The 15,625-nt window shown below is 37.0% G+C and overlaps 3 protein-coding genes across 3 annotated transcripts; 1 reads left to right on the top strand and 2 right to left on the bottom strand.

Moving 5' to 3' along the window:
• Positions 1-1,841: 1,841 nt before the first annotated feature.
• On the bottom strand, positions 1,842-2,466 carry LOC7465072 (uncharacterized). The gene has a single exon (XM_002300231.4). The coding sequence runs from the start codon at positions 2,347-2,349 to the stop codon at positions 2,011-2,013; it is 339 nt and encodes a 112-aa protein (XP_002300267.1). The 5' UTR covers positions 2,350-2,466; the 3' UTR covers positions 1,842-2,010.
• Positions 2,467-7,813: 5,347 nt separating this feature from the next.
• LOC18095176 (probable beta-D-xylosidase 5) lies at positions 7,814-11,109 on the bottom strand. The gene is made up of 5 exons (XM_024607929.2): positions 10,364-11,109; positions 10,045-10,214; positions 9,819-9,916; positions 8,951-9,715; positions 7,814-8,806 (listed from the first exon to the last, which is right to left on the bottom strand). The coding sequence occupies exons 1-5, from the start codon at positions 11,045-11,047 to the stop codon at positions 8,139-8,141; spliced, it is 2,385 nt and encodes a 794-aa protein (XP_024463697.2). The 5' UTR covers positions 11,048-11,109; the 3' UTR covers positions 7,814-8,138.
• A 1,051-nt stretch (positions 11,110-12,160) lies between these two features.
• On the top strand, positions 12,161-15,625 carry LOC7465074 (uncharacterized). The gene is made up of 4 exons (XM_002298735.4): positions 12,161-13,392; positions 13,848-14,102; positions 14,187-14,278; positions 14,651-15,625. Exons 1-4 carry the CDS (start codon positions 12,487-12,489, stop codon positions 15,393-15,395), a joined length of 1,998 nt encoding a protein of 665 aa, XP_002298771.2. The 5' UTR covers positions 12,161-12,486; the 3' UTR covers positions 15,396-15,625.

Raw genomic sequence — 15,625 nt, 5'->3', positions numbered from 1 at the left:
AAAAAAATATATAAAAAAGATAAATTAGATATTGCTCAAACATATATAAAAATAATAATAGATATTGCTCAAACATATATAAAAATAATAAAGAATGAAATAGTGGATATTTTAAAAATATTTTTGATGATACAAGTTTAATAGAAAGAAAAAAGTGTCTTTTGAGTTTGAGTTTGAGTTAAGCTCATGAGCTGGTTTTGAACTTTTTAGTTTTGATTTGACTTCTCCTGAACATGATCAAATCAAGCTTAATCAAATCTATTTTGAGCTCGGTTTCAACCATTCTAAGCTCAATTTGACTCCGGTCAAATCAAGCTCAACCAAGCCCATCTTGTTGTTTGATTTGATCTTTTCAAGCTAAACTTGGTTTGATTACAGGCAAACCGAGCCCAACCAAGCCCAAGGTTAGTTTTGACTACTGAGTCCACCAACGGTTTGCTCCGCTTGGTATGAATGCACTTTTCAGTCCCGTCATTCTCTTTTCTTCCCCCCCTCTCTCTCTCTCTCTTTTACTATCCATGTTGACTACACTCATATCGAAGAGATGTCTTAACCTACGCCATACAGCTGTGATGGCTTGATGCATACGTCACCTCTTGATATTTTTAAACTCGTAAAACAAAGAAGAGATGAGGTTTTTCATTCACAACAACATATTTATAATTACTCTTTTTATATTTTATGATATAAAAAAACATTTTTGAAACATTATACTGACTGATTTAACTATATATTAAAGTGTTGATTTACAAGAAACACCAATGTCTATAGCTTAGAAAACCAATTAAGGTCCAAGAAAATTTCTTCGGAGCATCATCAATTTTTAGAGCCATATCCGACACTCAAGGATGTTTCATAGTATAATTTTGACTATTCCTATTGTATAGCGTCGTTATGTTCTTACAATAGTTTCTGCATATTTTAACATGTGATATAGAATTAATTAATGTCATATGATATAAATGGTAATAATCAATTAGCATCTTAAAGGAAATGAAAAGTGATTTTAACGCTATTAAATAGTGTTTGATACTGCGTTTTAGAAACGCTTTTGAAAAAATATAAATTTTTTTTTTGCTTTAAATTAATATATTTTTGATGTGTCGTTCAAAATAATTTTTTTAAAAATAAAAAATATTTTTTAATATGCTTTAGAATAATATTGTTTAATGTAATGTCATATGATATAGATGGTAATAATCAATTAACATCCTGAAATGAAAAGTGATTTTAACGCTATTAGGTAGTACATTTCAGAAATACTTTTGAAAAAATTTATAAAAAATTTATTTTTTATTTTTGTTTTAAATTAATATTTTTTTTTATGTTTTTAGATCATTTTGATGTACTAATATCAAAAATAATTTTTAAAAAATAAAAAAAATATTATTTTAATGTGTTTTAGAATGAAAAACACTTTAAAAGCAACTACTACCATACTTCCAAATACTTTCTTAAAAATCTCAATTAAAAATACTAATTTGTAGTTTTCCAGTAGGTAACATTTTGTTTATTTATTTTAATACGTATCATTTACATCCTTAAAGAACAAAAAAATAGATATATTAATTTATGAAGTACAGACATGGGATTATATAAAAATAACATTGTAGTATTATGTCGCACTGTATATTAGAGGGTGTTTGAGAAAGTGATAATGATTATTTTTCAAATTGTTTTTTTATAAAAATATAAAATATTTTTAATATCAACCTATCAAATTAATCTAAAACATAAAAAAATTAATTTTAAATAAAAAATTTTAAATTTTACTCAATCCTTATTTAGAACGCAATTCCAAAGCTGCGTATATGTTCCTAATAAACACCTAGTTAACTCGGTTTTGGAATCAAAGTATATTATTATTATGAAATTAATTTACAATTTCCTATTTTTTCCTTTCGGATACACAATTATCTTGCAACAAAGTACAGAAGAACATGATATAAAGTAATAATACAAAAGAATCAAGAACAATACTGTCGAGTCATCTTCAATACTTCGAATCTCTTATTGTCGAATATTAGCTTTGTTGTTCACTTGCTTGCCCATTTGATGAGGATATGCATCAAACTTCGAGCCGCCAGTCATCGGGGGAGAGTTCACAGAACGTTTCCTCAAGCTCCCAGATCGGAGAAAATCTAAATTGGCCCGCAGCTCCAAAGACTCCATGGGTGGTGGCTGGTAGTCTGACCTGGTTCGCCGATGAGATGAACCATTAACCGACTCCCCTTCACCTCCCATCAACAAACGGTAGCTACGGCTCGACCCCATGGAGAGAGACCTGTAGCTGTTATGAGGCTTCTGTTTCTTGATTGAATGGAGAAGAAATGGAATCAAACCTTCCATCACTTTTTTCTTCTCTCCTTGCAGTGCTCTACTCAACTATCTCGGATAAAACGTCGTAGATATGAAAGTGCGATTTGATGATGCTTGAAATGTCACCGAACAACCTATATTTATAGCGACCATATAATTGGCACTAGTGGATAACGGTAGGAGGATAAATGTTCTGGTCAATGAAGTTTTGTTAGATAAACGTCGGGCCTTTGAAAATTCTTCATTGAAATGCTGACAGCTAGCAAATGATATGTTATACAGTAAACAACTCTGTGCTAAAGGGAAATCGACCGAACTGGAGCTCATCTGTCATTAGTGCAAGAAACGTTTACCATTTTTGATTTGAGAATCGTAAGGTCAATAAACTGAAGAAGTCTATGAAACAAACACGGTGTCAACAAATTAAACATTAAACAATAGACTCGGTTCATTAATCGAGGATGAATTAGCCGACCCTAATCGTGAAAGGTAGGCAAATCACAAGTTGGAAAGGATGTTATAGTTTTGATTTTGGTTTGGTGGCTTGCCAATTGAGAAGTCAAAATTAATAGCGTGTCTGTGTCTTATTCAATGTGTGCGGCTCCTCGAGCATGCGATCATCCTTAGCAAATGGGAGTAGCAGGTGAGACGTTTCTCCCTCGATCACCTGCCACCGGTTTAGGTGTAAAACAACAGAGACTCAAGAAAATCTAAATAAAAAGATTGAATCCCGGCATGCATTCAATCGAGATGCAATTCCCCCTCCTCCCCCTCCTCCTCCTCCTTCTTCCTTTTTGGTTAATGCAATCAATTTGTAAGTGGACTGAGGTATACGTTGTAAGTTCTGATACATTGACACCATTTACGAATATATATATATATATATATATATATATATATATATATATATATATATATATGTGTGTGTGTGTGACAGTGTCCGAACTAGTTTGCGTGCACTTCGATTAATCTCACGGATTCTAAAGTTAATAACCATGTAAACCTCCAGTAACCTTAAGATTTGTGGGACTCGAATTGATAATTTTTAAAAAACAAATTCAGAATCTGAATAATTTAAAATAAATAATATTTGAATTGTACAGTGGATGAATTGTTATCAACTCCAACAATTCCCTCTATAAACAGTCACTCTCTTTCCTTTGGTTTACAAGAGCGAGTTGTTATTGTTTTTCTCGTTTAGATATGGTATGGTCAAAGTCAATCTCAGCATTAGTTTTGATAGTATGGATAATCATATTTCTAAACAAATAAAATTAACATATATTCAAATATAAACTTGTTATTGTGTGTAAATTACGTGATTGATTTTGATAAATTAGTTTAAGAACCTTACCTAAATGATAGATTAGAAACTTAATTAACATGCATGAAAGGATAAAATTGATTTAAATAAATATATTAAAAAATACTTCATTAATATGATAACAAATCGAACCATCGAAGTTGCATTTTGGTCATTAAGAAGACCGGACATGCAATTGACTATTTATTTAATAAAAACAAATCCGATTTAAAAGAACCCATGGTCGATAGATAATTACCATAAACGCATGTGGAAAGAAATCGACTTTGAAAGTTTGCTTTAGCAATAAACAATGGGGTTGGTGGATACTTTGTCGCTGTCCTTAACATTACTAAACAAGTAAGTGGAAAAACTTCTAATAAAAATATTGAGATGATGAGTTATGAGCTTGTGTTATCTCTAGAACACAAGTTTTTTTTTTTTTTTAGAATAAGAGACATTTTAATGGTTAAGTTGATATTTAAATTTTTTTTAAGTGATAAGCAGTTAAAAATTTAAAAAGATAAAAATGATATTTTTTTGTTTGTAGAGAAGAGATATGTGTTACATGTTTTGATGAATAATCATATTTTTTTTTTCCAAATCTAAGAATATATAGTCTTGAAAAAAATCTGTAATATATATATATATATATATATATATATATATGGGAAATACAATGAAAAAAATACTATTCATGAATATTACTAATATTGGAAAGTAATCCGAGGTAAGCCAGTTTAGTCAGGCCGAAGCTTAAGCTTGGTTGGGCATAATCAAAGAAAGAAAGAGAAAAGAAAAACATGTGTTAGAGAGGAAGGGTAGCCCAACCGAGCCAAAATAGCTTGGTTGGACCCTGGCCCAACTAAGCTAAAATAGCCAAGTTGGACCATAGCCTAACCAAATTTCAACATACCTATATTTTTTTTGTATTATTATTTCCCTTTAAGTCTTTTAAACATACATGTTTAGAAGACTTCAACTAGCTACAGAAGGGGATAAAATACTTACCTTGTATGCTTGTATATAAACGGTACTTGTGCTTGCCTTTGAATGTTTGCTTGTTTTTTGAATTTGTGAGAGATATTGCCAATGTTTTATGAAAAAAGATCCATGATGTTTTGGAGGCAATAGTTGCAAGGATGTGGAGAAAGTTCGTCATAGTCAACGGAGACCTGAAGAAAATTGGTCGCAGGGACCTGGCAACATAACAGAGATTAATGGAGGCTTCTTCATGGAAATTTCATGGAGACTTTTTGGGTTTGGAGACATGGAGATGCACTATTTTTTTAATTCAAAAGATGATAGAGATATAATTTATTAGATTTATTTTATTCGAGGTAGTACATCACAAGAATTGTTTACTGTTTGTTCACATTGTATCTCCTCATTCGTAAATTCTTAAAGGTATCATTAGAGATCAATCTTTCTATCTCTTTTATGAGTGCATGACACTTTTCTGTATCGTGTCCATGATCATGATGAAAAAGATAGAACTTGTTGGGGTTCTTTGTATTTGAACACTTTTTATTGGAGGTGGGTATTGCATGAAGTATTTTCCCTTTATGACAGCCAACACATCAACACATGTCATTGTGAGAGGTGTGGTCACGAGCTTAAGAAATGTCAGACGATCATGAATGTGCATCTTAGTGCTTCTTTTAGAAGCTCTAGTTGGATATTGATGGTGTGATGAAGACTTTTCTTGTGCATGGAAGTGTGAGTGACCTTTTCTGGTCACACTAGCTTCTTCCACCATGATCTATTTTTCCGTAATGTGTTTGATGCTAAAGAGATTTTTATCAAAGAGTGTGTATAACCTTTCTGATGGGTCATGGTTTCTCAAATCAACCTCGTTTAAGAGATAATGCGCGAAAGTCATAACCCAAAATAGGGCTATATCTTTTCGGGTGTCCAACCTTAAGTTGGGTTGGGGTACACCCACGCCCAACATTATGTTGGGCATGGAGGCGTCCATGCTCGGCCACACTTTGGGCCCGGGCGCAACCACGCCCAACTTTACGGTGGGCGTGGACACGTCCACGCCCAGCCCTGCGTTGGGCCCAGGCGTGGACGGGCACGACCACTCCTAGCTCTACGATGGGTGTGGATGCGCCCCACGTTGGGCTCGGTCACGTCCACGCCCAGTCCCACGTTGGGTCCGAATGCCACCACGCCCAACTCATATTGGGCTTGGGTATGTCCGCACCCCGTTTTCTCCTAGGCTTCGCGAATTGAGCCCAACATTCCTCAGATTGAGTATGGAACTGAAGGGTCACTCTGCATTGAGCCTCCCATACCCTGAGCTTGAATTAATAATCATTATGCACATCACGATCCCATTAAATATGAATAAGCCCTCCATACTTATTTTAATTAGATGTGAAGGTATAATCAGTAAGATAATATTATCTTACTCGTACAAGATTACTTTTCTACCCCTCTTACGTTGCATAAGACAGTGGAAACCAGGTGATATAAAAGAAGGGAAAAAGGAGAGGAAAGGGGACTTTTCTCCTTTCCTCACCTTCAGATCTTCTTCTCCAACCCTTTCTAACAATGATGAATGCTCTTCAACATCTCCATAAATGTCTCCATTAATGTCGTTCTTCACATAAATATTCCTGATACGTACTGACTTAATCTTCTGAGGGTCCCCCATCCACACCCTTCGGGGGACTTTGTGCAGGTATCTTTTCCACCTAGAGAAGGATTTGCCCGAGAAAAAGCCTGTGTGGTCTTGAAGTGGAGGTCATTGAATTCACCATAAATGATGTCAGGGAATTTCTAGGAATAAATCATTCTAAAATATTCCCTGTGATTTTTATAACCTCATCACTTTCTTATAAAAAAAATAGTTATAAACTTCATTGACTAGGGCATTAATGGTGATGGGTGCAAGCAAATCCTCCATGCTTAGCTTTTCCTCGTTAAATCTCTAAAGTTATGCCCTTGTGTTTTTATCATTTTGTTGTGCGATTGAAAAGAGCTTTGTAGTGTTCTTTTTGCTAGGAATGCTGGTGCTAAAATGAGAGAAAGGCTTCACACAGAGATTGTGGGGATCTAGGATGAAACTAGAGGCTATGATACCACACCTCATTATTCCCACAAAAAGCTGTAGGGAAGATTTTACACATGACTTTATTTTTTGTTGTTACTAGCTTTAGGATACTTCTAACATTTTATAAGTGCTTTCCAGGATTTGTAAAGCCATTATAATTATTTAATTTAGTTATAAAAGTGACACTATAGTTGATGAGGTGAGTGTGTAATATTTCATGATAAAGTAAAGACTTTTTTACTTTGTGGGAATCATACGCAAGAGTTGGGATTGTTGTCCTCTTGTGAATATCATGCCTAGATTTTTTCATGACAGGGGACATGTGAATGAGAAGACCAAGACTTAAAAGAAGATTAATTAATGGAGATAATTATATTTATATCTTTTATTTATAAGGGAGTGCTAGTTTATTTGGAGGATTGAAGTATGGTGTCTGTATGGCACGTTGTTTTGTGTAGTTTCTTCATGAAACTGAGATTATCTGTGTGCATCTTGGATTGACTTTTGTGATGGTAGTATTGAGGATATATAACGAATATTTAATCCATCGCCACTTGTAAGTTAAAATTGAAAATATTTAGAACTAACTGCTCATTGTAAACTCCTCAGCCATCAACAGTTGGTAGCAACAAGTCTGTTTTGTTTTATTATATTATTATTTCTGTGAAAAGAAAAGACAGCACCAAACTTCAGTTGGAGGCCAACTCTCCTTTACTGTTAATGGCCAACACTTTCTGTATCAAAATAATTGTTCATTTGTTGGAGGACAACATCCGTCCTTTCCTGGTGGATGATGAGATTCAAGTGGTTTTAAGAAGAATAGATGTTTCTTCCAGCAGTCATCAATGAAGTCGACAAATTTTCACTTTGTTGTGTTTTAGTATGATTTTGTACTCCAGCACCATGAGTGCGATTTGCAAGGGTAAAATCATGTGGTGTTCTAAAAGAAGGACTGGGAAGTTAAAACATTTCAGGGTCTTTAGATCTTTTTCATTTTTGTTTTTAGTGGTGTGTGCTGTTTACTGTGGTTTATGGTGAAGGGAGAGAAAATAGATGAGAATCTTCCTGAACTAGCCACCTTCTAAAGTTAAAATGCCATAACTACACGCTGCTATATTTGAGTCGGAACCTCATCAAGTCGTGAAAATCCACTTATCATAGAACAAACTCCGGCGTCACAAAAAAAAAAAGACCAGGTTGGAGTAGCTCAGCTAGTTAGTCCGTGTGGCTGTTAATCATAAGCTTGAAAGTTCAAACCCTTCCTCTAGCTCTAGCTCTAGCATTTTCCATTATTCTATTTATTTTTCCTTTTCTTTTAACTAATTTCGAGTACAAATAGCATAAATACTAGCTATCTTAAGCTTAAGGTCGCGGGGTCGCCTGGTATTCTCGGGTCAGGAGTCATGACATCCACTCCAGGATGAGGACACTCATGGGAAATTAATCCTCTTTCTATTACATAAATGTGAATCCTCCCATGCGTCCATTTTGAGCCAGCCTAACGATGAGATGGTACCTCACTTGATGCTCACTCGAAGATCCAATTATAAATGTATGTTGTCCTGTTACCAGCTTCCTCTGTCCTTCGCTATCCACAAGACTTAGTCCCTTGCACACATCCACAGCCAAGGTTATATTATTTGTGTTGCCCTTTTTCACATGCACCCTGTCAAATGCAGCCAGTTGCATATTTGGTGGACCTGTTATCTCTGCTGATTTAGGTGGCTTCCAAAATATTAGCACCACATGATCTCCATTCATTGGCCCATTGTTTCTCACACCAATGACTAGAACATGTTGCAAATTGGTGCAGTTTACACTAGAAACATCAATGGCTTGGCCATTAGGATAAGGGTCTTGTTTGGAGGAATAAACAGAGGGAATGCCACTTGGATTAAGAGAAGATTTCAATGGAACTAGTAAGGTAGAAGGAGCAGAAATAACAAACTTGGAGAAAGTTGAGTAGCTTAGTCCATGGCCAAACTCATATAAAGGTTTTCCAGTGTAGAACCTGTAGGTTCTTCCAGGGAAGTTATCAGTTGCATTGGCTCTTAGGTTCATGTTTGTCATTGGCACTTGATCGGAGTACTCTTTTGGATACCATGTAAAAGGAGACCTCCCGGCTGATAAGATGAAGAGATTGTCAGTATGAAGGTGGTAATTTGTAACCTTTGTCTTGGCTAGAAACAGATATAAATTGGTAATAGAATGCTCAAACATGAGATGCAGAAAATTATGTGGTTTGGAAATTGAAATAGAAAGATTACCAGGATTGTGGTCTCCAAATATGACCTGAGCTATGGCATCTCCTCCAGCTTGACCAGGGTAGCCAACCCACAAAATCCCTCCAACCTTGCTCTCATTCTTGGCAAAAGAGATATCGACAGGACTAGCAGACATTATAACAAGAATCATTGTTCCATTTGTAGCATTAGCCACATCCTTCACAAGTTTTTCTTGATATCCTGGCAATATCAGGTTCTCCCTATCCAAGTCCTCTTGCTCTATAGATTGATCAAGCCCCATCACCAACACCACCACATCTGCTGTAGCAGCAGCCTTAGTTGCTGGCCCGGCAAGCGATTCATCAGTGCAATTCACGAATGGACACCCGGCTGCATAGGTGACAGATGAGATGTATTTCTGCAGTCCTTGTAAAGGCGTAGTGTATTCACAAGGTATACCAGCATAGATGCTTATCATAGCCACGGTAGCATTACCATTTGGTCCTATAACAGCCAAGTTTTTTGTGGCGTTTTTAGACAAAGGAAGAGCTCCCTTATTGTCTAGCAAGACTATCCCTTGCTTTGCAGCATCAAGCGCTAGCTCTTGATGTTCTTCAGTACATACATCTGATGGTCCAAGATTTCCAAATGGGTGCAATTTTGGGTCCCCGTCAAAGAAACCAAGTCTCATTAGGACTATATAATTGTAGATTAAGGCTTGGTCTACAATAGATTCTTCAATTTTGTTTAACTTGACTGCATTTTCTGTATACCTCGGCAAAAAATCTCCGCAGTTCATGTTTAAACCTGTATTACATGATCATTATAAGGTATCAATACCGAAGAAGAGTTGGAATCTTCAATTTTCAGACAGTCATCAAGGATTCTTGCAAGTGCATTGTATGGATACCTGCTTTTAAGGCCAGGGTTACTGCATCTTCAGGTGTGGCTGCATATTTGATTCTGTCATAATAAACCTCAATGGAATCACAATCTGATACAATATATCTGCCCAAAAACGCACAAAACAGAAGTTAAAACATGAAATATATAAATCAAAAGAAAAAAGTTTCTATTGTCCTGTTACTTGATTCAGTACTCATATATGCCTAGGAAAGAAGTAGATGTCAACAAACCCGTCAAGATTCCATTGTTCTCTGATAACCCCTTTAAGCAGGTCTGGATCAGCACAAGTAGGAATGCCATTAACCCTGTTATATGAACACATCACACTACTCACACGACCCTCCTCCACACAGCTCTTAAATGGCGGTTGAAATGTGTCCTCTAGGTCCTGCTTTGTCACCTTCAAAGCAAAAATAGCCTTGTTCTCAATATTGTCATTGGGAAATTATACCATAGTTGAAAGAAAGAATTCATCAAGAAAGTTATCTGCTGGCCATATTAACACATTGATGCTGAAAATAGTAGTTCATATCCAAGATTCACACATACCTTGGCATCAAAGTGAAATCGATCGACACCTTTCCATTTGTCAATGTCATATGCAGTATAATGCTTGCAACAACTTGATACCTTAAGTCTATTACCAGTGGAATTTCCTTCCTCGCCAACTTCTTGCAAGCCCCTAACATAATTCACAGCATATTTTGACACCACCAGAGGATCCTCCCCTGGTGTCTCTTGGCCCCGGCCCCACCTTGGGTCTCGAAACACATTAATGGTGGGGCTCCAATATGTTAACCCGGCTAAACCGACATTATACATGGCCCGGGCCTCAGTTGACACCACTTGTCCCATCTTAAACCATAATGTTGTATTAAAACTAGCAGCGGACAAAATCACAGCTGGGAAGCTAGTGGCACCTGGTACTGTAGCATTAAAATGTACACCATAACCGACACTTGCCACGCCATGAAGTGCCTCAGACCACCACTCGTAAGCAGGGACGCCTAGACGGGAAATCCCAGCAGCATGATTTCCTAGTTGTTGCGCCTTTTCTTGTAACGTCAAGCGCGAGATAAGATCCTTGGCTCTGTTCTCATATGATAGGGATGTGTTACAGAAGGGAAACTGACTCGTTTCAGGAATGTTCTTGTCACAAGCAAAATTCTGAGCGAAACAAGGGACTATTAGGAGCGACGAGAGAAGAAGTGCTAGGAAAAGTTGGATTTTCATGGTTTTTTTTACAGTTCGTTTTGTTTATTTCTTTGCATTATTAGCAATTGGCTGAGGTTGTATAGCTGAAGCTTAGCCTTGATGTCACCAACATCGTTTCTATGCCAATTAGGTGGTTTGCTTGTTGATTGAGGTATACAGATAGGATGGGCCATTAATTTGACTGATTCCTTCCTAGTTTGAGATGTGATAATGTTAGGATGCTTAGGAACAACAAAAGCTAGTTTGTGGACAATCATATGGTCCCAAATTTATGTCGGGGACAGTATAAACTTACATATACCTCCAGCATCAGTTTTTTCGAGTTATTACAGAGCACGAAAAGCAGACTGTCATTCTTTAATCTATCCTTTTCTTTTATTTTCTTATTTCGATTTTGTTAGCGTGGAGAGTCTTTTAAGCAAAGCATTAGAGAAGCCTGGCCATGAAAATTATCAGCTGTCTTTTCGAGGCCTACGTTGTGTTTTGGGATTCGGCTGTTCTATGCTGACACATTCTTTCGCGGGATCACTTTCCCAAATGCAATCCGTATTGAAATTAGAGGTTTTCACTAATGTAACTCTGACCTCAACCAATCAAATTGGACCACATCTCAACATACTTTATTCACTTCTCAAAATAATCAAGCCAGGGAGGCAGTATGATGACAGACATCATGATTTTTTGTTATTTTAACTCTGCAGTAAGGAAGCAGCTTCATCTTGGCTTGGTATAATATAAGCAAAAGGATCTTACTTATGTGCAGTCATGCAAGAGTGCCTTCTAAGGAATTGCAAGCACAGCACTCTACTTTCCATAGAGCAGCCCACCAAATCAGTAATTTGCAACAAAAAAGGGATCAAGTTGATTTAATAAAAAGAACCGTTCTTTGGAGAATTACAAGACTGACTTGCACTTGCTGATGGTTCGCTAGGAAAGATTTTCTGAACCCTGAAGGAGTTATTGTTTTGAAGTTCCGGTTTCTTAAGCCAGCCCAAACCTGATTTGTGCTTTCACAAAACGTATAGGCCAGGCCCGGTTTATTATTTTGTTATTTTTGAGTTCTAATTGCAATTTTTATCGTTGTAATTGGGACAACGAAGTTGTAAGGATTTCATATTCCATAATCCAATGCAAAGGGCCTACAATCTTTCCCTTTTGACTATTTCTAACTCTGTCTATTTGAAGATAACGATCTAAAAATCTCCTATCTGAAATCATCAAACAAACCAAAAACAACAAATTCAGATAATTCCCTCTTTTGGACCTCTCCTGCTGTTTCATAGCCTATAATCACTCATTCTTCAATCTTCTTCATGAACAAAATCAGGATTGCAGTTTCATTGATCCAAGAAACTTATTTGATGTTTCATAGAGCCAGTCTGTTGACTTGTACACTATATAGCATTCTTTATGTTTCAAGATCTTGAGTTTCTCTGATCACTATTTTTTTCAAGAAGATGGCAGAGTTGAAATCTGGGGTTCTTGTGAAGTTTCTTCAAGAAATGGATGTTGATGGAAACACAATACGCGATTGTAAACCTGTGTTGTTACAGATTAGAAGTATAATTCCTGTGTTAAGAGAAGGTAATCTTTGGCCTAATCAAGGATTCTTTTTGAAGATCTCGGATTTGACACATGCATTGTATGTTTCATTGCCTCAAGAACAAGATGAATTGATTCTATATGACAAATTGCATCTTGGGCAATTCATGTATGTGGAGAAATTGGAGGCTGCATATCCAGTTCCAATGCTCAGAGGCATTAAGCCTCTTCCAGGAAGGCATCCATGTTATGGGAATCCTAAAGAACTTCTCTCGATTGATAATTTGAAAAACTTTCTTGGTGTATCTAGTTTGGAGACTATGGTTGAGGATTGCATTGAGGTACCGAAGAAGACAGAAACAGAAAAGCCTCGATCTTTAAGTGTTCCGAAAGTAAGTGCATATGAAGGGACAGGTTATAAAACCGGGGGCCTTAGTTGCATTACTGATCAAGGTGGTAATGATATGGTAAAGAAACCAGGCGTAGGATCTCGCTCCATTAGTGCTTCAATAATGAGCTCACGTGAAGGAATGCCTGGAAGGGCACCGAATTACAGGCCTCACAAGATGGAAGTTGAGAGTGCCTTGAGTCACAGGCCTAAAAAGAGTGGTGCTGGAAGCAATTATAAGGGACTTGCGAGACATAAATCCACGAATGCTTATGAAGATAGTGATATGGAAAGTACAATGTCATTCACCTCTACATCGTCAACATTCAAGAGAAGAAGCTGGCATGGTAGGGAAGCTCCAGCGGTTGATATTTCTGACACCCCTATTGACAAGAATGATTTGGGGATGGATACTAGAAGCAGCAGACTTTCTGTGAGTTCTTGAACTTCTTCCTTTGCACCTTTGTCATATAACTGGTGAAGGTTGTGGTCTCAAGATTCAGTGACTTCTCAAGAAGAATGAATCATGGATTACGGATAGTTATCATTAAACAAACTGGAGCACAAAGCTGTGTAACAAACTTGGCTGCATATTTCAAACTTAAAAAAGTAGAAATTCAAAATGTTTTTAGCCCAATTATCAAATATACTAGGGAAACAATGGAATTCTTCCTATTTTCCAAATTCACAAAAGATTTTTCGCCAACTAAATAATTCATGTTTAAGGAGTAATTACTGAATCAACTTGCGATTCAATGATTTAAAATCTTGTTTTTGTCATATGAAATGGTTGCTTTGCTCTAGTAACGCGTGCTGCTCAAGAAGTTCTTTAATCTCTTCATTACGCTAATATTTTAGTATAACTCCATGCTGTCTCTTTATGGACAGATTTCGCCAATTAATTCGTTAAAGTATGATAGCTCTGATGACAATTCAAGCTCCAGATCGAAAAGAACAGTTGTTAGCTTATCTACAAAATCATCCAAGATTTCCAGCAAGGGTAGTCGTATCTCAGTGCCAGGAAAAATAAGTGAAGATTCTGTTGATAGAAAAGTGAATTTCAGTTCGTTAAACAATAAAAACTCGACAGGCACTACCATATCATGCGATTTCCTTCCCTCAACTCTGGTGAAACTTGGCCAGGTATTGCATGCGCTGTACTTAGCTAAACTTTATGAGCACTTGCCTTGACTATCTGTCTGATAAATGGGTTGATATGTTCTGCAGGAGGTGTCAAGACAAAGAGACATTGCTGTGCTTGCTGCTGTTGAAGCTTTGCAAGAGGCTTCTGCTGCTGAGAGATTGCTCAAATGCCTAAGGTCTGCATATTTATGCTTCTGGAGTGTAATTTTATGAGCTGCCAACATTTTGTTGCACATCATTCAGATCATGTATATAATTTAATTCTTTTACTCGGTTAAAATTTCTTCCTAATATGTGAGCTTTACCCTTTCTTTTGGTAAGAGTATGTGTGATCCCTACGAGCACTTGATTACCTTATCCTTGCAACTTGCCAGCTTCATGCATGAAGGTTTCTGCATGACAGGAATGAACTTATTTCCCCGTCTGGCAGTCTGTTTCGTTCTCTTTTCCATTTACTAATGACAGAGATGAGCAAGTATAAGCTGTGATTGAATCAGTTACGACTTCAATAGTCACTAGACTAACCTTCCTTCTCCCACTTTTCTCAGCACATACTCCCAGCTTCTGAAGGCGAAGGGGAATGATCAGCAACTATCAGTTGACAAATTCTTTACTCTTCAAGATGACTTGAATAATACCAGGTTAATTTTGCATTCACTAACGAGTATTGGTCAACGAAGAACAGCTGATACCGATCCAAATGCCCCTGATGCTGTTGGGGAAGCACTAAGACTCGCATTAGACAGAAAGCAAAACGCCACTTCATGGACTAAAGCTGCCGTGGCATCAGATCTCAACCCTATTTCTGATCACAGCAAAACCAAAACTCTTTTTCTAGAGGCTACGTGTGCAGAAAAATCATCAACTAAATCCATTCGTGGCAAACGTAAAGGGGGCTTGATGGCTAGGAAACAGGTAAGCAATGATGAATTGTATGCTGGGTTGGCACTTGACATGGACAAGCAACCAGATTGGGTGAAAGGGAGTGCTTCACCTGTATGTGCTGAACTAGCAAATTCCTTGAACGATGAAAGTAGAACATGGTTTTTGAGTAATCTTGAGGAATATTTAGATTGGGTCAGTAGCAAAACAAATTCCAGAAAGTCTGATAGCCAGGTAGCTGAAATGATGTTCATGATCAAGAGAGTGAATGACTGGGTAGATAATGTAAGACGCAAAGACGGTTCCACATTGAAGGATTCTGAATTAGAAGCTTGCGGGAGGGTGAGGAACAAAATATATGAGATACTGTTGAAGCATGTTGAGAGAACCTGTCAAGAATCCAATGGTTGATCCCGGCGAGAGACATTAGCGACAAGGTTAGCTTGTACGCAACAGTTAGAACATGTACTGAGATTTTCCCAGTTACAGAAGTGCTATTCTGCCACTAATGTACGGTGTTGTGGCCATGGCAGGCAAGAGAAGAGGGGCGGTTCCTCCTTATTGTTTTCATTAAATTCACAATAGTCCTTAATAGTCTTATGAGTTCAAAATTGCCCCCCGTGACTCCTTGGAATATAATA

Source organism: Populus trichocarpa, chromosome 1, assembly GCF_000002775.5.
Source record: "Populus trichocarpa isolate Nisqually-1 chromosome 1, P.trichocarpa_v4.1, whole genome shotgun sequence".
NCBI classification, from domain to species: Eukaryota; Viridiplantae; Streptophyta; class Magnoliopsida; order Malpighiales; family Salicaceae; genus Populus; species Populus trichocarpa.
Note: the sequence above shows the minus strand (reverse complement) of the source record. Positions and strands in the feature narration are given on the sequence as shown.

Excerpts from the sequence above, each read along its gene's own strand:
- LOC18095176 (XM_024607929.2), bottom strand. The coding sequence starts at position 11,047 with ATGAAAATCCAACTTTTCCTAGCACTTCTTCTCTCGTCGCTCCTAATA. Across the intron at positions 9,716-9,818 it reads AACCCTGGCCTTAAAAGCAG|GTTTAAACATGAACTGCGGA; the intron begins GTATCCATACAA and ends CATGTAATACAG. Across the intron at positions 8,807-8,950 it reads ATTTGGAGACCACAATCCTG|CCGGGAGGTCTCCTTTTACA; the intron begins GTAATCTTTCTA and ends TCATCTTATCAG.
- LOC7465072 (XM_002300231.4), bottom strand. The coding sequence starts at position 2,349 with ATGGAAGGTTTGATTCCATTTCTTCTCCATTCAATCAAGAAACAGAAG.
- LOC7465074 (XM_002298735.4), top strand. The coding sequence starts at position 12,487 with ATGGCAGAGTTGAAATCTGGGGTTCTTGTGAAGTTTCTTCAAGAAATG. Across the intron at positions 13,393-13,847 it reads CTAGAAGCAGCAGACTTTCT|ATTTCGCCAATTAATTCGTT; the intron begins GTGAGTTCTTGA and ends CTTTATGGACAG. Across the intron at positions 14,279-14,650 it reads AGATTGCTCAAATGCCTAAG|CACATACTCCCAGCTTCTGA; the intron begins GTCTGCATATTT and ends CACTTTTCTCAG.